The sequence below is a fragment of the Bidens hawaiensis genome, unplaced genomic scaffold (assembly GCF_021521415.1).
Source record: "Bidens hawaiensis isolate Kalapana, Puna unplaced genomic scaffold, B.hawaiensis_p1.1 tig00019922_1, whole genome shotgun sequence".
Classification (NCBI taxonomy): Eukaryota; Viridiplantae; Streptophyta; class Magnoliopsida; order Asterales; family Asteraceae; genus Bidens; species Bidens hawaiensis.
The window spans coordinates 187,676-210,201 of NW_027493024.1; the positions used below are offsets into that span (position 1 = coordinate 187,676).

Here is a 22,526-nt window from a genome sequence, read left to right on the forward strand (position 1 = left end):
ATTATCTATCATACCTTCTTTATTCTGACACCTTCTAGACTCATTTCCAGTTTGCTTTCCAGCTTGTGCAGATCATTGACATTCATACCAGAAAGTTCTTCTCCTAATAGCTGCCTGCAAGAATAGTATACCCGAGTAAGAATGTTTTTTGTCCTACTTATTTACTCTTAGATTTTAGAAATTTAAGACAGTATTAAGCTGATGGAAGTAAAATATTTTTAAAGTGGATGAACTCTGCTCTATAGTTTACAGTATAAAGTATACTGTATACACCTTGCCATTCTTAGCCAGTTAGACATAACTTAAATCAGCATAGAGACATAAGATTTACAAACAATTTGTCTCTCCAGATAAAGGGCAAACTAAAAGGAAAGAAAGCTGAGCTTATGTGATGAACTTATTTTTCTAAGCTTTCGTGGAGTACTTAGTAATCTATCCAAGCCAGTCTAACTTCAAACCTTGTAGTGATTCACACAACATAAAGAGTGAAGCACATTTATATCAACAAAAAACACTTGGTATTGCTTTATAGAGCTCTTTCAAGCTATATATATTACTCTTCCTATGGTATAGAAACGTCCTAATCTAGATCTTTCTATACTCGATCTATGCAAACTATTCCAGGTTCTTCTAATGATTTATCCATGCCTGTCCATGATGATTCCACTTTCCACAGATGTCTAAAGAAATCTCTATACATTGCTCACGAAGAACTCTAGATGATCCTTCTTCTAAGGCTCCTTGATTCAAGATTTGTTAGTAACCTTTTGGAATTCCTGAGCCTTTTGATCAATATTTTAGGTGGCTCGACACATTCTTCCCCACCTAAACCCGTGATGTCCTCATTGTGCCTTTCTTGCATTACTATTTTATATTGTATATGGCTCCCGGTTTGATGAACTTGATTATCCTTTTTAGCATCTTCCTTTGATGCTCCATGCGCTCCTCCACCACCTCCTCTTAGCAGGCCTGGTCTCCTCTACCGGCTTTGCAACCATGTCTCGCAAAGTTGGTTTTGCTCGGGCAATCACGCGCCTAATGTGGCCCGTCATATTGATAAGAACCTCTACTCATAGACATTCCTTTATTCTTTATGGATTTCGTGCTCACTCATTCCGCACTTCACCTTGCTTCTGTCCCACCTTTCTCATCGCCACTCTTCATCCTTGGGGTTACGCACTTACACGACTCGTCTCACTAAGGTCCATGAGTGCCTCTACTTCTGCTATCACCTTTGAAAAGTTCTACACTCTCTGCCTCCTTAGTTGCGTATTTTGCCCATGGTTGTAGTGTATCAAGAAAGTAGAAATGAGATTATCTGTTCAAAATATCCGAGACTAAAAGAAATATGGCCGTGAAGTCTTTCCCATACTCTTGGATAGTCTCATCATGCTTGAGTTTGCGAAAGCTACCTTTTTCTCATCTTGGCATTCATTAGATAGAATTGCCTTTGAAGCTCTTCCTGTTCATCAGATCGTCTCATCATGGTACATATATCTTGCCCAATGTCCATTTGCTGACGTCTTCACCACAATGCTGCAGTATATATCCTTCAAAAATATTGTGTCCGTCTTAATCCTTATCGTGCCGTCCTGTTGAAAACACACCTATGCAACCCATAAAACTACTATGCATGTTCCTGATTAGTGATTACAGGGAATCAAACTCCTTTAGATACTAGTGTCAGTTGAATATCATTATTTTTAAAGGTTAGCGATTAACTCACACTAACATAAGGTTGGGGACATACTGGTGAATCTCATAACTAGATGATATTAAGGTTCAAGTTCTTATCCTCCAAGACTATGTTTGTGGAAATCTTTTTAGCATGAGTCATTTAATTTGTTTCTTTTTTCATAACCTATGGTACAAGAATGATCCTTCTGTGCTAAACTAGCAGAGTATACAAAAGAATTATAGACTGAAGGAAAATAGAAGGGAGATGAAACTATATATATGTACATGCTGTATTCCAAATTAGCAAAGCAAAAGAAAGAGTAGTGACTTTACCTGTGGCTTTGTTGCAAATACTGAAGTTGTTGCCTCAACTGAACTGCTTCTCCTTGCCAAAACTAGTGAGCGAAAAAAGAAATCTTTAGATATAAAATTTAAAAAGAGTATTGATAAATGCAAGTGATATACAGACTTTGGAATTAGCTACAAGTCAAAGAGGATTGTGTCCGTAGATATGCATTTTACATTTAACTTTAAAATCTGTTCATGTTGATGATGAGGTGCTCATGATGCCATACCAGTAATCATTAGTAAAATCTTTATTGCGTTATGTTATAAAACTCAACTAATTAGTTTATCCGTCCTATAGTGGCTGCATGAAAGATTCTTAGAAATATATTTGATTGATTTGTAAATTTGTTTAAATGATCGAATATTGTGAACATGGAGATGATACATCAGGGATGGTACCCTGACATTCTTCACTTGGAGTGAAATTTAGACAAATGACTTGCATACCTATGGTATTTATTTTTTTAAAATTTGTGGATCTTTGTTCATTTTTCTTTCTAATACTCAAAAGCTCACGCTCACCATTTATTCTCCCTTTACCACAATCTTTAATTCAACATCAGGGTTTCTTAACAAACCATAGGACTCATATTGACAGACTTGCAAGTACATATTTCCTCTTGACAGCTACAGGAGCATCCCCATAGTGATTTCCATGATGCAAGTATTAATTAGCTTCTATTCTTAGTACCGTTTGTTTTGTTGATGTTTTGATTATCTTGAGAACATACTTTACATGTCAAGAAAAGGTCTTTGAAGCCGGGGGGGTCTCAGCTGGGGCAACACCTGCCTTCTGGGATAGAAGAAAGGTTTGCCCCATCTTACCCTCCACAGACCCTACCCATAGCTTATTCTATGAGTGGGATCTTATTGGATATGCTTGTTTTTTTGTATGCTTGTAATCTTACTACGCATGCATCTTGGTCTAGGCTCTACCAGTAGTTCGCTGTAATTAAACTGGTACCAAACTTGATCTCTTTGATATCCTGATTCTGTATCTGTTCCTATAAAAATGAACTATCTTTCAATGGGATTTTTTGAGCCTTCAAACTTGAACATCCCTCTTACATATGGTGATCACCATTTGTCCCTGTTCAATTTCTGCAAATGTAAACATATAGGTGTTAGCCGAGCCTAAACCGTTGCAAACCGAAACTATATTCTACAAAATAGTGTGTCAGATTCTTTTCTTTTGCTTTTCACAAGCTCATGTACCTCCATGAGTTTACCAAAGCAATCTTAGTTTCCAGACAATGTAAGGATATCAGCATCATTACTCAGCTTCTTAATTCACCAAATAAATCTTGGTGAAAGTTATTTTCTGGTTGAAATAACTATGTGATCAACTGCAGTGAGACCACAGGATATAATAACTGATATTAAAGCACTTAGGAAGCTGGGCTCTAAGACGAGTTCAATCCTTAATGGCGCATATCCAATCTATATATTCTTTAGTTTTTTCTACTTAACAACGTCCACCATCTTCCTTATGTTTGTATTCTTTTCAGTCCTATTGATCCATATGTGATCATTCATTAACCTTGACAAATTCCTGCAAGTTCTCCAGCTCTTACTGATCTTCCTTGTAGGATTTTACCGCTACAATGATGTATATTTCCACTTATCCACCTTATTGTCTAGTTTACATACAGGTGTGCAGTTCCGGTTGATTTATGGCCCGAACTGGTATAACCTGACATGAAACTTGAACCGGCTGACTGCAATTTGTGACCATATGTCTTCTAAAAATCAATGAATATGTTACGCATAAATTACCGCATGGTGGTTTTTTTCATTAACATAATAGGTCTTAAAACCTGTATTATATATTCAACTCCATACACACATCCCTCAAAATTGTAATCCATCGTCCTCTTCAATTAAGTTGTTGCATATGAACTCAATAATTTAAATGTAATTATCTCATGAAGATTATAATATTTTAAACTTAGATTAATTTCTATCGAAAGTTTGGTATTCAAGAAGTGTAAGTGAAACCACTTTTAAGAATTAGTCATGCACGTGTAAAAGATACTGCATCGCGTCATGTATGACTACACTATTACTATAGGCACGCGCTTAGATGTCGTACACCATCTGTTTATTTGTAAACAGAAGGAGAATTATGCATTGCGTTTCTCTTCTTTCACGCAATATTCTCCCTCGCTACCTCGCTGCAGAAGAAACCAAGTGAGTAGCTCATTTTGGACGGCTGCAATGGATCAAGATTCAAACCACAGAAGCTTGAGTTGTTTTTTATGAACTCAAACAACTGAATCGGTTGGAGTGGTCTAAACTGGTCTTTCTAGTGAACTGACCATAACCTCGGTCTGGTGAAGTGTGCACACACTAAAACTAAAGTGTACTTGCTGACAATACTTACAACATTGATCTTCATACACTAAAAACAGACAAGGGATACAGCCTAATTTGGTAATCACGACTAGATTTCCTGGGCACTTAGATGAACTTGCATCATGAAATCCAAGACTGTTTTAGGAAAGCTAAACAACCGTCTTATAATCCAGCTAAACTGTTTGATTAGAGGATTTGAACTCTAGGATTTGCAGCATAATTAATATGTTGTTTTTATGTAGAATCATGCATGATGATTGCAAAATTTTTGTTGGTGAATTTGATGCATGCAGTGATGTAGATGAACCACAGAGTGTAACTAAAACTATAATTCCTGAAGTGATTTCAGATAACTGATGGAAAGCTTATAAAAACAAGAATACCTTGGCTTCTGAAGCAGGGTTCAGCAGTTGATGATTTTCCTCCTTCACTTTGTTGTATCTCTCAATCACATTTTTCATGCTGCAAATTTATGGGGAGAAGAAGGTCAAAGATTACCAAACTGTGGTCAAAGACTACCAAACTAGTACTGTATGCATGTGTAAAATAAAGATACAGAAGTAACAGAACATTAAAGATAACTCAGGTACAACTGTTTCCCTAATTTATTATGGCATTCTTAAGCTGTATGTTAATATATGTTACGTTTTAAAATTTGATACCCATGGTTTTCTAATTCTAAAAAGGTAAACTACATAAAAATGTATTGGGAAGTTCATCTTTTACCAAGAATTCCCAAAATGCTCATTAAGAAAAAGACGGGACGACTTTTTAATAATCCAAGACGACTAGTTCGTAGAGTCAATGAAAAACGAACACGTGTCCATAAAGCTGACGCGACGACTGGTTCGTGAAGACAATCTAAGCGCCAACAAAGCAGTCGGCCCGAAGGCTGCGTTCATGTCTATGTCGGGCCGACTAGATCGTGAGCACGCCGACTAGATCAAAACTGACTAGATCACGTTGTTAAAACACGGGCCGACTAGTAAATTTTGTTGGACGACTATATCATATCAAATGAAGATTTTGAAAAAGTGTTATAAAAAATTAGGGACAACTAGTTCGTGAACATGCCGACTAGATCATGATAAAAAAAACCAGGATGACTAGATTATCATTTTAGAAATCATTTTAAAATGGTTTGTAAATGGTTTTAGTCATGAATGTATAGTAAAAAAATCATTTTAAAAATTGAAAAAAATACTAGCATTTATACTATAAATAGGCAAGAATCAAGATAGATAATATGAGCCACCAAAATATACTCAAAACCAATATCCTTACAAAATGTCTTCCATAATCTGAACGTGGTGTGTTAATCTATAATAACTAAGGGACTTGAAACTGCTGCTAGTTTAAGAATAAGTTTTATTTCTAAAAATACAATAAAGATTTGACTTTAACGGCCAGGTTAAGGCATGATCGTTTTAAGTTTTTAGGCATTGTTTTATTGTAAAACACATGGCTAAAAAAAGGTTTAAAATACCATGCCTATATCTTTTTTTACATGTTTTTTTAAGGCAAAATTGACTTTTTAGCCACGCCCAGTAAAATCAATTGTGGCAAGGGGCAAACCTTTCTTTATTTGAGGGATATAAGGACTGCTTCCACTTAGATCCTCATAATCATAAACCAACAAGACAAATAAGTACTAAAATAATTGTGGTACACTACCTCTAGATATAAAGTAGTGAAAGAACTATACTGGTAACAAGGTAAGGCGAAGGCAAAATGAAAAACGTAGTAACCTTTTAGAAGTCCTAACTTTAATCCTACGCCTTTCAGAGCTCTGATCTATCTCAGGTCATGTTCTTATAAAAGTGTAATGTAACATCTCGAATTTTTCGTATTTGAATTCGCATTCGTTTACCCGACTCGGGAATGCAATTCGAATCTTTCCTATTTATAAAATCTTAAATTTATTAGCATTTAGCTTGGTTAAACTAAATTTATATTCTCTTAACTTTCAAGCTCGTCAAACAACTCTTAAAACCCCTTAAAATCGCTTAAAACGGTTAAAAATCGCATTTATAAAAGTATATGGACTAATTTTGCCAAAAATCAAAGTTGGGAACCCCCCTCACCACGCTGCGTCACGCGTGGAGAGAGCCCCATGTAGGCCACGTGACGTGGGCTACTATCTGTATCAGTTTGTGTTTTCGTTTGACTCGCTTATTCGTTTTTAATGCTAAATTGAGCCTATTTTGACCTAATTAAAGAAACTTAAGCCCAAGATAAGTCCTATAATGTTATAGCAGGTCCAAACTCTTAATCTTGTTGTTAAAGTTGAAATCTTTAGGTTAATTGACCCAATTTTGTCATAATAAGCTTATTTGGTTTCCTTAAACGAACTATTTCCTAATAAACGATTTTGATGTATAATAACTAATCATAATACATCCCTAAACCCTAAAATCTTTTGTAATCCTTTCTTCAATTGTCGGTTTCTTCAAGTTTCATCAACAACTTTAAGCTTTAGTTTGGCTTTGGTATTCAAGATCCCTTTGACCTCGATTATCTTCTAGTTCTAATCATTTTTCGGGTAAGTTGTCTTCTATATTTTTGTATGTTTTAATTCACTTAACAAAAGCCCTCAATCAATTTTTAGGATTGAGGGAGTCTTGGTGGTCAATTTAATCGTGACTCGTTTAAGGGCATAATAGTCAAATCCTTTGACTATTTGATTTCTCTATCTTGTGGTCAAAACTAGCTTTCGGGCTAGAAGACTTTTTTGTTCACCATAAAATTCTGAGTATACTGGTTAGAACCTGACTCCCGGATCGAAGTTCGAATTCTGAACAGTACCAGCTCGCTTAAATATTAAAAATCTCATAACTTGAGTTTTACATATCCAATTAACCAGATTCCAGTGTCTATATTCTTGTTTTTAATTCTAGTTTAATGTCTCATAGTTTCAGGTTAGTTTGTGTTGGATCAGTCAGCGCGTTAAAGGATCGGGATTCGTTTATTATTCTTATTTTGTTGTTTAGCTCACCATTAAGGTGAGTAATCCCTCCCATATTTTGCTGCTTTTAAAATCTTTTTGGAGACTTTATGTGTACTTATTTATATTTTCATACTACATATAATCCATATTAGCAAATCATCATTATTGTGTTGTTGATTAATTAAATGTTTATTTGTTATTTGCTTACTTATGTATTTAATTCTAGCATTCGGATGGGTCCATCATTGATTCTAGCATAACTCATTGGTACCGTCTTAGTAGCCAAAACTCGATTCGCAAGGCAATGGTCCACCGACACCATTATTTGTATTTCTTTCGTATTAGTAGCCAAAGCTCAATTCGCAAAGCAATGGTCAAACGACACCAATTATTTGTTCATTATTTAATTGTTGATACTCACAATATTGATTTGCAGTTTTTATTATATATTATAGTTAGTGTCAAAACTGGTGATTACTTACTTAACCTCGTGAAACATATCTATTTTGTACGCATATTGCGGGTTATTCTTTGGGGTTGAAGTGAAAGTTGAAGATCATTTTTAGAAAAGACTTAAGGTTATAAATAAAAAGACAAGTTGATATTATATTATTTCTTTTGGTTATATTTATAATTGAATAAGACTTGTGTACTTGGATAGAATTAAATAAATAATTTAGATATTGTCATATAAATTTTGCATGATAGTGTCTTGTAAGCTGTGAACCAACAGTTCGCGCCCCGACATTTCCGCCGTAGGTTAGGGTGTGACATGCAAGTCTAATAAATCTTACCTAATCCGTTCCTCCATATTAACTTAGGTCTGTTTCTATCCATCTGCCATCCACTGTTAGGGTTTCTACGATTCTTATTGGAGTCGCTATACGTTTCATCTTCACATGACCAAATCATCATCATGTTCTCATAGAGGTGTAAATGAATTGAATCTTACCTAATCCGTTTCTCCATATTAATTTGGGTTTGTTTCTATCCATCTCCCCTTCACTATTAGGGTTTCTACGATTCTTATTAGAGTCGTTATACGCTTCCTCTTCATATGACCAAACCATCACAACCTCCTTTATCTTATATGGTGCCGATATATGTCTCCTTTTCACATGACTAAACCATCTCAATCTCCCTTCTCGTGTTTATATGAGATAAACGCCTTCCTAACTTTTCTTGAAACATTTCATTTCTTATTCGGTCGCACCTTGTTTGTCCAGACATCCATTTTAGCGTACTCATCATTGCTACCTCCATTTTCGCTCTTGTGTCTCGATGGCTCAACAATCGGTCCATATAACATTTCCAATTAACTAAATTCTATAAAATGTGCCTATTAAATCGTTTCGGGAACCTCTTGTCACATAAAACTCCACTGGCTACTTTTCATTTGCACCAACTCGTCCGAACACGATGTGCTGCATCATCGTCTATGTCTAGTCACTCTGAATAAACAACCTTAAATACTTAAACTTGGTTATCTGCTGGACAACTAGGCCTTTAATACTGATTTGGTTATCCTCCTCGTTTGCACCACAAAAGTTATAGTAAATGCACTCAATTTTAGAGAGACTTATCATTAAACCTTTGCACTCTAATGATGCCTCTGATTCGACCTCGTTGTACTCTCTACTACTAGCAACATATCATTAGCAAAATACACGCACCACAAAATTGCCTCCTGGATCAATTTCAATTTAGATAATCCCATATGTAAATCTCTAACTGGCAAAATTTAGGGTAAGTTGCTGACGACTGTGGTTTCTTTCATAGCTTAGCCATCTCAAAATGCAAATATATGGCAATTAACTCCTAACATTTAAAAATAATGTGCAATTTTGGCCACTTATCAATAAAAAAATTTTATAACAAGAAGTGTAAATTTTATTTTACCATCGCACGCACCCTATTGGTAGACTCTTGACCTGACTTCCCTATTGGCTTTGACAACCGTAAGTAATTCACTCAAACCAATTCCATTTATGGTTTCATATACTAGGAGGTTAACCTTCTCTCTTCCCAATTCTCTTAGTGGATGACCCAGAGGACTTGAATCAAGCCCCTTTAGTCTCGTTACGTTTTGTCATGCACAACTGCATTCAATTGCCGTATCATACCCTATGGTTTTGCTCTTATAACTAATTTAACCTAATGTGAAAATTTTCGGCGAATGAACCTACGTTTAATCTTGTTAGCGGTTTTGGCCCATGAGGCTATATTTTTTCTTTACGTTTTATTTTATTTTATACCTTTTATCACTTTTATTGTATAGATTTGATGAAAAAAAAAAGAAGTTTATTAAGTAATTGACCCACCTTTTTATTTATAAAAAAAACAATTTTTTTATACTTTTGTTTATTTAATTTCGCTATTTTCATTTATTTGAAAGCTACATATTTTTCTCACTTTTATTTTATAAACTTCTATAAAACTTTATTAAATAATTAAGCCACTTATTGTTTTATAACTATACTTTTTTACACTACGTTATATATATTTCATTTGTTTGATTAACTATTTACATTTATCATTTTACAATTAGCATAATAATTTATATTAGTTTTTAAATATTAGAGAGTTACTTTAAATATTGAAAACCTCTCACTATCTCCATCCAATATATTACCAAAAACATGATAAATGATCACGGGTTGTTCGTCGAACGGATGCGGATGATTTTAAGTGGATAAACATACCCGTAATCGTTCTGGAACTGTAGCTATTAGTCTTTTAAATGAACTGAGTGTTCGATGAACTATTCGTGAACCGTTGGGCGGGAAGTCCGTTTATGTTCGTTTATTTAATAAACGAATGAACATGAACAAAAAATTTGTGCTTTCTTAATTAAACGAACGAACATGAACACATGTTCCGTTCGTTCATTTATGTTTATGAACGTTCGTTTATGTGTATTTATTTATGTTCGTTTATGTATAACTAATAGAAAATAATTAAATATTATCTAGATAGGTCATATGCTTAAAGGTCTTATATTTGTTAATTTGTTTTCATTTAAGTTCGTTTATATTTGTGTTCATTTACATTTGTTCATAAATGTTTGTTTTTATCTTTGTTCAGTTATGTTCGTTTAGATTTTAAACAAACGAACACAAATACCCATTTTAAATAAACGAACATGAAATATTTGTTCGATTAAGTGTCCGTGTTCTTTTAAAGTTAAATGAACTAACACGAACATGCCCTTGTTCGTGTTCATTCGATTCGTTTATATGCTTTCATTATTTACATTGATGAATACATCGGTCTCAATCTCTATGCTCTATCGATTTTGTTTGTGTTTGTGAACCGTTCGTGAACACATTAATTTCCTTAATGAACGAACGCGAACATAAAATCTCGTTCGGTAAGTGTTCCTGAACCGTTCGTGAACACATTATTTTATTAACAAATGAACATGAACAAGGCCTTGTTCATGTTTATTCGTTTTGTTTACAGACCTAGTAGTCCTGACAAAAGATGAAGTGTGCCTAGGTTGGTTCGTTTGGTATATAAGATCGAATGCCTAATGTAACATCCTAAAATTTATAATGTTGAATAAAGAAAGTTACGTTTAGTGATTTCGCGTTATTAATTAATTAATATCGAGTAAAGAACGGATCATGGACTTAGATTAATTGAGATGGGTTAAATAAGAATGGGCCTTAGGTCCATGGGCTTTAAGGGATATAAATATCCCCTAAACCAAGCTAAAACCCTAAACCCTCATTTCATTTCCATCATAATCTCTACACACTCCAAACACACACACACACCATAAGCGAGCAAGACCCGAGAGAGAGAGAGTAAACGTTAGTTGGTATTAGATCTTATTACACGAGATCTAGAGTGCATAAACAAGCTAACCAAGATCGAACGAGCGCTAAAGGTATGTTCTTGACCTTTAAAGTTTACGTTTTATTGAACGTTTAGCCTTTTGAATGTCCTTAAGCTTAAAGATCCAAGCTTTATAGTATATACGGGATATATATACGACCGAAAATGGTTAGGAAACGTTAGTGGGTGATGTCGAACCATAACAAGGTGTAACATCCCGAAATTTCAAAGTGATATTAATTATATTACTTACTAATAGAGGGAAAGTTTACTCGGGTTATCAGGAAATAAATAAAAGAGTAGGAGTTGGTATGAGTCGGGCTAGTGTCGGGTAATGGATGTTGGTTATGGATTTGGATTAATGAGAATGGGATTTCAGGGATATAAATACCCCCAAAATCCCAACCATTTTCATTTTCAGCAAACTTCCTAAACACACTCAAAACACCGCTTTCTAACCGATCAAGATTCGAAGCCGAGACCCGAGATTTCGTTGATAGATCTGAGTTGGTAAGGTAAGAACAAATCCAACAAAGTTAATATTACTGAAAATGGTTAGGATTGGATGGGTTAACCGGACCCGAAACCCAAACTGCCCAAATCGGACCCCTAAAACGTCGATTTTAGGCCGATTTGATGGTTGGGATTTGTAGGCGCCGATCATACGATTCCGTGGGTACCAAAATCGAGTTATTTGGCTAAGAAACGAAGGAGTTATGGGCAAACAGATCTGCAGCGCGATAACTTCGCCTGCAAGATTAAGTTCGCCTGATGAACTTCGCCTTCAAGCGTAACTTCGCCTTCAAGCGTAACTTCGCCTAAGGATAACTTCGCCTACGGCCAAGTTCGCCTAAGGATAACTTCGCCTGAAGCCAAGTTCGCCTAAGGTTTAACTTCGCCTGAAGCCAAGTTCGCCTAAGGTTTAACTTCGCCTGAAGCCAAGTTCGCCTAAGGTTTAACTTCGCCTGAAGCCAAGTTCGCCTAAGGTTTAACTTCGCCGAAGCTAAGTTCGCCCGAGGGTTAACTTCGCCTAAAGCCAAGTTTGATTAGAAAATAAATTAAAAGCGATAAGTTAAAGTAAGCTAATACTAGGCCACCAGATTAGATCAGACGAGTATTGATACGTGTAACTTGTACAGTCAGCCGAGCTCAGTTAAGGAAGGGATTTACAGCTATCAGAAAAAGAAGCAGAGTTCAGGTGAGTTTCTAGCCCCATTTATGTGTTATGTTTTCGGGGCTGTGTGCATACTCAATATGTTTGTTAATACGCTTATCCTAAGAGATAAGTGTATGCCTTATGTGAATGATATGATATGTGTGAATGATTGCTTGATGGTACGTGAACGATCTTCGGATATTGCACGTACTGTCAGGTTGTAACGTTATAAATATGGTAAGTATGATATGTATGAATGATTGCTTGATGGTACGTGAACGATCTTCGGATATTGCACGTACTGTCAGGTTGTAACGTTATAAATATGGTAAGTATGATATGTGTGAATGATTGCTTGATGGTACGTGAACGATCTTCGGATATTGCACGTACTGTCAGGTTGTAACGTTATAAATATGGTAAGTATGATATGTGTGAATGATTGCTTGATGGTACGTGAACGATCTTCGGATATTGCACGTACTGTCAGGTTGTAACGTTATAAATATGGTAAGTATGATATGTGTGAATGATTGCTTGATGGTACGTGAACGATCTTCGGATATTGCACGTACTGTCAGGTTGTAACGTTATAAATATGGTAAGTATGATATGTGTGAATGATTGCTTGATGGTACGTGAACGATCTTCGGATATTGCACGTACTGTCAGGTTGTAACGTTATAAATATGGTAAGTATGATATGTATGTTTATGTGTATGAACGTAATAAAGTTAACAAAAGAAGGAAATGACGGTTGTATGGTTGTATGGTTATGAAAAGGGTACCGAGCCCTAATAATACTCGAGGTATGATGTATGGTTGTATGGTAACGAAGAGGGAATCGAACCCTACTAATATTCGAAAACAAGGGACCAGACCCTTATAATATCTGTGATGTTAGGGACCAGACCCTCATAATATCTGTGATGTTAGGGACCAGACCCTTATAATATCTGTGATGTTAGGGACCAGACCCTTATAATATCTGTGATGTTAGGGACCAGACCCTCATAATATCTGTGATGTTAGGGACCAGACCCTCATAATATCTGTGATGTTAGGGACCAGACCCTCATAATATCTGTGATGTTAGGGACCAGACCCTCATAATATCTGTGATGTTAGGGACCAGACCCTCATAATATCTGTGAGGTTATAGGGCGAAAGGCTCTTTAAAACGTATGATTATGAATGTAAAGAAAGTATGTAAGTAAGAAAGAAAGTATGTAAGTAAGAATGAAGGTATGAGTACTTATGTGTGTATGAAAGAAAGTTATGAGGTTAAGTACGTATGTATGTAATAAGGTATTGTATGGTATTGTATGATTAACTAGAACTCACTCAGCGTAGCTGACTTTTAGTATGCACGCAGGTGAGCTGATTATAGAGTTAGCATGAGGATGACACACGGCATGGATTGAACGGCTGGCATCTGAAGAAAGAAGTAAAGATGTTTTAAATATAAAGTTTTGTGTTATGGTATCAAAGAAAAGATTTAATGTTTTGTAACAAATGATTGATGTTTTATATTCCGCGAAAAGTTTTAATAAACTCTGATTTGAAGGACTGTGTTTATGAGTAAATCCGACGTTAAAGTAGGGCTACCGGGTTCGGGGCCTTACACAAGGGTATTAAAATCGCCAAAATGCTTGATAAAACCAAACCCGTAGCTGAACTGGGCAACTTCGCCTGCGAACTGGGCAACTTCGCCTGCAAACTGATAACTTCGCCTGCAAAAGCTTAACTTCGCCTTCAAAGCTTAACTTCGCCTACGGCCAAGTTCGCCTAACTGGTAACTTCGCCTAAGGCCAAGTTCGCCTAATTGATAACTTCGCCTAAGGCCAAGTTCACCTAACTGGTAACTTCGCCTAAGGCCAAGTTCGCCTAACTGATAACTTCGCCTAAAGCTCGACCCCAGCCAGGGGCTCTGCCCCTTGGACCCTGCTAGGGGCTGCCGCCCCTAGACCCCGCTGCCAGGGGCGCTGCCCCCGGACCACCGTTCGTTGTAGGTCATATAAAGATAGAAATACAACATGAGTAGTAGTAGTTAATTGATAAGTGTAAATATTATACAGTTAGCCGTGCACAACTGAAGAAAGGGATAACTATTAACGAAGAGCGTAACAGGATTCGAGTGAGTTTCTAGCCCCATTTATGTGTTATGTTTTCGGGGCTGTGTGCATACTCAATATGTTTGTTAATACGCTTATCCTAAGAGATAAGTGTATGCCTTATGTGGATAATGTGAAATGTATGAATGATTGCTTGATGGTACGTGAACGATTTTCGGATATTGCACGTACTGTCAGGTTGTAACGCTAAGTATAAGGTAAGTATGATATGTATGCTTATGTGTATGAATGGATAAAGTTAATAAAAGAAGGAAAGGATGGTTGTATGGTTACGAAGAGGGTACCGGGCCCTAATAATACTCGAGGTATGATGTATGGTTGTATGGTAACGAAGAGGGAATCGAACCCTACTAATATTCGAGAACTAGGGAACCGAACCCTACTAATATTCGAGGAAAGAGGGTACCGAGCCCTAATAATACTCGAGGAAAGAGGGTACCGAGCCCTAATAATACTCGAGGAAGGAGGGTACCGAGCCCTAATAATACTCGAGGAAGGAGGGTACCGAGCCCTAATAATACTCGAGGAATGTAGGGCGTAATGCTCTTTATAACGTAAGATATGAAAGTAAGTTAATACAAAAGAAAGTATGAAAGTATGAATGAAAGAATATAAGTTTATGTGTATTGTATAGTGTATGATTAACTAGAACTCACTCAGCGTAGCTGACTTTTAGTATGCACGCAGGTGAGTAGGATGAGGCAGCTCGCTTGAGGAGACACGTGGCACTGAATAAGAGGCTGGCATCCGAAGACTCAAGACGTTTAAGTCTAATGTTTGTTTATTTTGAAAGACAAAATGATGTTTTAAGACAAGATGTGTTTTGTTATGAAATGTTTTATGAAAGCTTTTATATTCCGCGAATGTTTTAATTAACTCTGATATTTAGAACTGTGTTTATGAGTAAATCCAACACGAAAGTAGGGCTACTGGTAACGGGGCCTTACACCGAATTATTTCTATATCTCAAAGATTGGAAGTTATTTAATAAAAACGATTTTTTTAAGAAAATATCATGCATGAATTTTTGAATTTTTTTAGATAGGAAATTTTATAAGGCTATGTGTAGTGCAAAGACTACAAAGTGAGGCGATTTTTGATATGTAGCGTCCAATTAGCAAATGAGGAATTTTTGTTTTCAGGGTGTGATGGTGTTGTAGCCTAATACACATACACACACACAAACACATATGCACACACAACACATTAAAAAATATTATTTCCAAACATCTAATTAGGCGACAAATAGACGTCGCCCCCCCCCCCCCCCCCTGTGTTCAAGCCAAAATTCGCCCACTACACACACCCTAAGGGCGAAATGGTTTTTAGGAGAGAGAAATTGTGATAATGATTTTTAGGAGATTCGTCACCTAAAATGGCAGATATCTAATCATATATAGGCCTGTCAATTTGTGTCGGGTGTGTTGGAAAATTAGCTGGTGTTCCGGCATTTAAAATGGTGGATGTGATACATTTTTTATGTGATTCACCATTTCAAATAGTGAATGCTACTTTTTCTGATCCGCCACTTTGGCTGGCGGTTCACATTACACAAAGTAACCTGCCCATATATGTCAAAATGCCTTTTGCCCTATTTGTCAAAATGCCTATAACAGACATCTTCCATTTGAAATGCCAAGTGTAAAGTGTAGGTTGGACGTCCAACATTTTAAATGGCAAATATGAACAATATTTGCCAAATTTGACCTTTGATTTGACAACTCCAATGTCTCATTTTTCCTATTATATTTATTGTATTTATATGTATTTTTACTTTTATTTTATTTTTGAGAAAGACATTATTTATAAAATAATATAATTAATTATTTTAATAAAAAGACTAATCTACTTTTACTTTTATTAATTTATTATCAGTTAAGTAGTATTATTAAAAAGAATAATAATTAATATTGTTAATTAACATTAATTAGTATATTAATATTACTTTTAATTAATGAGTATGATATTAGTTGAGTTAAGAGGGTGTTTTTTTTTTATAAAATTAAGTTCGGCCATTTGAAATGGCAAGTATTGTCTAAGTATCTATCATTTTAAATGGCAAATGTGAACAGTACCCTCACTACCAGATTTTACAATTTAAACTTTAATGTTTCATTTTTCTTTTTATATTAATCTGTTTATTTTATTTATAATCTTCTTATATTAAAAGTTATGATTAGTATATTAATATTGATTGTTTAATTTCTTATATTAATATTATTTTTATTAATAAAGATAATATTAATTGAGTTCTGTCATATTTTTTATAAGGGATTTTTTTTTGATAAAATTGAGTGTCAAATTAATACTAATTGAGTTCTGTCATATTTTTTCACATTTACCATTTGAAAAGATGGATGTCCAGACGACACTTGCTGGCAAAACTCAATTTATCAAAAAGAAAAATACTATCACTGAACTAAATTTTTTACATTTATTAATAAAATTAATATTAATGCATTAATTAATATTAATTAATAATACTAAGTATTAGTCTTTTTTATAATACTAATTAATTATTAATAATTAACAAATAAAAGTAAAAATAGATTAGTCTTTTTAATAATACAAATTATTTTTAATAATTAATTATATTTTATAAATAATACTAATTATTATTCTTTTTAAAAAATAAAATAAAAGTATTATAAAAAGGAAAAATGTAACGTTAGGAGTTGTCAAATTAAAGATCAAATATGACAGATACTGTTTACATTGCCATTTGAAATGACGGATGTCCAGATAACAATTGCCATTTCAAATGACAGAATTCAATTTTATCAAAAAAAACATATCAAAAAAACTATGACTGAACTAAATTTTTATATTTAATAACAAAAATAATATATGTACTAATTAATATTAATTAATGTAGGTCCCTTAACGTCGGATCCAACAAACGAACGGATTTTTTCTTGAACATGATCGAGACGGGTGTGGTGAAATCAAACGATCAAACAAAAATATATAGATAATATAAAGGATAGTGAACGACTCTTTAATCGGTAAAAGATTTATATAATAAATGGACCGATCCCATCCAAGATGAGCTCCCTTTGGGTGGTTGATTACACATTACAAAACACACACATAAAACTAGTAAATGAAGTCCTATTTATAGCTAAAACCAAATATTCTAGAAGCCTTTTCCCAGTTGAAACTAAACGCGTGCACCTAAACTTCCGTCTCGGATCTAGAATTCTTGCCGACCTCACCAATTTGATTAAGCAATATATATATATATATATATATATATATATATATATATATATATATATATATATATATAACGAGTTTTGTCATATTGATATCACAAGTCACATTTTATTGGCCTTGCAATTAATAATACTAATTATTAGTCTTTTTAATAATACAAATTATTTTTTAATCATTAATTATATTATTTTATAAATAATACTAATTATTATTCTTTTTAAAAAAAATAAAATAAAGGTATTATAAAAAGAAAAATGAGATACTAGAGTTGTCTAATAAATGGTCAAATCTGGCAAATACTGTTCACACTTGTCATTTGAAATGACGGATGTCTAGACAACACTTGTCATTTCAGATGGAAGAGGTCTGTTAAAACGACATTTGACATATACGGACAAACTACTTTGGGTATCGTGAATCGCTAGTCAAAGTGGAGGATGAGAAAAACTGACATCCGCCATTTAAAATGGCGGATCACACAAAAAATCTTCTACCTCCGACATTTCAAATGACGAAGCACCGGATAATTGTCCAACTCACTCGATAAAAACTGACAGACCATGTATTTAATCAGAGATCTGTTATTTTAAATGACGAATCTCCTATAAATCATTACCACCCTTTCTCTCTCCTGGAGACCATTTCACCCTTATAAAATTTCCTATTTAAAGAAAAATCATGAATTTTTTGAAGGACATTGTGAAGACAAATGGGAGTATTGACAAAAGGTTTGTTGCTTTCTGAAAAACTGAGGATCGCTTAATGGTGAAGTTCAAACATTTATTCTATGCCTACTACAATACTATATAGTTATAAAATGCATTAGACACATTCAAGGCGTAAAGACCTCTCTAAAAGCCTAGACACCAGGCACAAAAAGATATGGGCCTCAAACAAAAAAAGCCTATTTAAATAAAATAAAATACATTATGTAATGCAAAATATCACTTTTTTCAATTACCAAAATATTTTAATACCATACTCCTCAGCATAAGGTTCCAAAATAATCTCAAATCCCAAAATATATCATTCAATCAACTGCAAATTCAAAAGATAATAAACTGGGCATTTTCAATTAAAACAATAGACGGTTTATTCGATCAACAACAAACTAAATAATTTTAAAGTACAAAAAACACGAGCATCTTCAATTATTGTTAAAAAAATTCATCATTGTTAGTAAAAAGCATGCATCTTCAATTAACTAAAGTTTAAAAAATATGAGAATCGATCACTGTTAAAAGTTGCATGCTCTTTATTAACATCAGCGTACACATCATTTTAAAAATCAATAAATAAACATGATTATCTTTACAGTTACTAACTTCATACTCTACTCTACTGGTCGTACCCTCTGTTTCTTGCTTTGTGAAATACAGTGTGTTATCGATTACTAGAGATAGACTGGGACTAATTTTGTTAATCCAATGAATTTTAGGTATGTAGGTTTAAATTGGTAAGTGATAAATTAAAAGAAATAAAAAAATAAAACATAAAAAAGTCAAAACCTCCTAAAATTGTGCCTTATGGTATGGCAAGTCGCTAGAATTGTGCATTGACTAAAAATATCGCCCAGACGTCCAAAGAGAGCGCTTTTGATTACTATGATTATACTCAATTGAGTTATACGGGTTTTGACTGAGATAGGATAGTCTACATTTGAGGAGGGAGAACAATAATGAAATACTTTATAGGTTGTCAGTTGTTTCATGAAGATGCAAGATGATGCCAGACATTGAAAGACAACAAGTTTTCAAATGTGCGTAAAGACATTTAACAGAGCTGAACATTGGATATCATGAAGAACTGATGGTATGATTCTATAAGGAAATTGTTGGGTCTGCAATTTGAGAATGATATAATCAATTAAATGATCTGGTCAATTTACACTATTGGGTGACACTTCTTGCAACACACTAGTACTGTCATTTAATGTGCTGGCAATGCTAGAAGTGTTGCCCGGCATATAGCGACACTTCATGGATAGTGATGATACTTGGAGAGTCGCGGAGACTCATGGCGACACTTTTGAGTGTCACCAAGATAATTGCGAAAGCAGAAGGCATTTCAGCGGAGGCGGCTTTCTTATAGAACAAGGCTCAAGGTGTCATAAATAGGGAACTAGAGCTTCATTTGTAAGGTTGGTCATTGTGTAAGCCACCACCTCGGGAGAGCTCATCCATTGTGGAAATAAAGTTATGAACTTTATGTTTAGGTTGAATAAAAAGTATCATAACTTTCGATCTTCTGTTGTACATCTTTCTTATTGTTTTTTGATTGTTTGTTTGGTGCACAACCACCAGTCTTTACTTTTCTATCAAAAACAAGCTTGAAATCAAGATTTAGCTGATATCAATTATTATAAAAGTAAAATAAAGAAAAAAAATCAAAATTAATGAGCATATTTATAAAGAAAATCTAATCAAATAATATTTTCTAATTATGTTAGATATAATTATACTATAACTTTAACTAATATATAGAATTAATGTAAACCAATGCACCTGTAATATTGTGTGTTATTTATTACAAGTCTTTTTGCCCTTTATCAACTTCTTGTACGCCGTACAATTTAATTAGTGTCATTGGTCTCCTTGTGTTTAACCAATTAACCTGCTCCATATCCTAATTTATCTCAAGTATATATACCATCCATTCTCTTAACTATGATTTCATAAATTACCAGTTTTCACCTTGTAAGGTTAAAGAATACTGACTCATGATGTTGAAGATGAGCCTAGGTTATTGGCATTAGGTATTTGTTGAGGTTAAAATTGGTAATGCAGTAGTTATGGTATACATCTTAAAACTAGCAAAATGTTTTAAGGCTTTTATTAGTGTTATCGTTTATGAGATAAAGAAAAACAGCACAACTTTCAGCATCCATGTTGTGAAGTTGGTTGCACAGGGTTGAATAATATTGGAAAGGCAGGAAAGCCACAGTAACAGGTGCACGGGCTGATTGTCTACGGGGTTACAACTATGAACTAGCTACTGGGACTCCACACTTTACAATTTACACATTCAATAGCTAGGTTTCACCTCGATATATATGTACGTTTCTTAAGACCTAGAATCCCCCAGATGAAGAAGCCATACAAAGAGTAGCTTTGAAATAGAAAACTGCAAATAAGATATATATCATGGGCTGCTAATTATCTTGGTGCAGTCCCACCTGAAGCCAGCTCTTGATCATGTTTATTAATATATGCTACTCATGTAACCACAAACTAAAAAAAAAAAAGTACACCATTCAATTCATGTAACTAAAGCTCTTGATGACTAACTAAAGCTCGTTGTGAGTTCGTTTCAATATTCGACCTAAATCAAACTCAACCTAATTAATAAGAAACACTATGGATACATATGCTCTCCTTTTTATTTCTCATTGTGCCATGAACATGAAAATCCTACATCCATTGCTGACAAAACAATCTTCCTGACAACCATATATGGCCCTTATAATTAAGGTAACAGCAATAGTCAGTAAATCATATGGCACAAGGAAGAAATCATCATCATTTTGTGTATCATATTTGTATTCTTATTTCTTGAGTTTAGAGTGATCTTCTCAAGGAGATTGATTTTGTAACTTTCTATGAATTAAAGCACATTAGTTTACAAGATCCAGCAACAAAGCTATAAACTGGATTGAATTGATTAAGAAATCATCATCATTTTGTGTATCATAAAATTTATGTTATATTCTTATTTCTTGAGTTTAGTGCCTTCTCAAAGAGATTGATATTCTAACTTTCTGTAAAGCACATTGGTTTGAAAACACAAGATCCAGCAACATGTACAGCAGCAAACTGGGTTGAATCAATTGGTCTATATATATCTAGAGAAAGAAATATGTGCCCTAATGTTTCCATTTGTATCAAGAAGACCTAAACATTTGGGCATGTATGAACAAGGTTAACCAGCCAGTATAAATGTGAATCAAGAGATGAGAGAGACTTGACCTAACCTTGAGCTAGCGAATTCATGGAGCTTCCCAGTGCTAGAGAAGATTACAAGTCCAACTTCTGCATCACATAAAATAGCCAATTCCTTAGTCTTCTTCAACAACCCATTCCTTCTTTTCGAGAAGGTAACCTGCCGGCTAGTTGCGTTATCGATTCGCCTGATTACAATCTTCCCTCTCCCCATAGTTAAGGTTTCAACAACCTGCTACTTATCTTAATATCAGATCAAAAGAAATCAACATCAAGAACAAATAGATTCGGAAAAAAAATAAAGTGAGATACTATATATCAGTGGAGAATCCAAGTATTCTGTTGATGATGCTATAGGAGGAACAAAAGAAAAATGACGAATTTCTAATATTAGAAAGTCTAGATTTCTTTAAGATCATTAAAGCAAAGAAGACAGAAATATTGATGAAAATTAAGGGTGTGGATTAGAGAGAGAAAAGGCTTACCCCAATTTGACTGTGATTAAGATTCTTAGGCGAGAAAGTAAGAGTTCTTATTTGGAAGACGTGTTTTATTCAACAAAGGTGGAGAGATAGGCTAATATAATAAATTTTAATTTTAATGCTACCATGGATGCTAATTATTAATTTAATTATAATGGATACATTAGAAATCATGTAATCTATACTATATATAATACATGACACAATGATAAATTAAGACATTTGATTTTAAAAGTTTTACAAATGCTAATACATAAAGTACATGTGTAAAAAGAGGTAAACTTGTCTTTTAAACGCAATTCACCTAACTTACAAGTCTACCCTCTAACATTTAACCATATTATGTTTTTAATTTTAATCTTAAAGTAACTTCTCACCACGATTTTTAAATGACAATAATTTTTTCGTGTGCTAATATTTTTGTAAAAAAAG

At 34.2% G+C, this 22,526-nt stretch overlaps 1 protein-coding gene across 1 annotated transcript; it reads right to left on the minus strand.

Moving 5' to 3' along the window:
• Positions 1-8: 8 nt before the first annotated feature.
• LOC143559464 (MADS-box transcription factor ANR1-like) lies at positions 9-21,826 on the minus strand. Its single transcript, XM_077048039.1, has 4 exons — positions 21,645-21,826; positions 4,764-4,842; positions 2,011-2,072; positions 9-114 (listed from the first exon to the last, which is right to left on the minus strand). Exons 1-4 carry the CDS (start codon positions 21,824-21,826, stop codon positions 9-11), a joined length of 429 nt encoding a protein of 142 aa, XP_076904154.1.
• Positions 21,827-22,526: the final 700 nt, after the last annotated feature.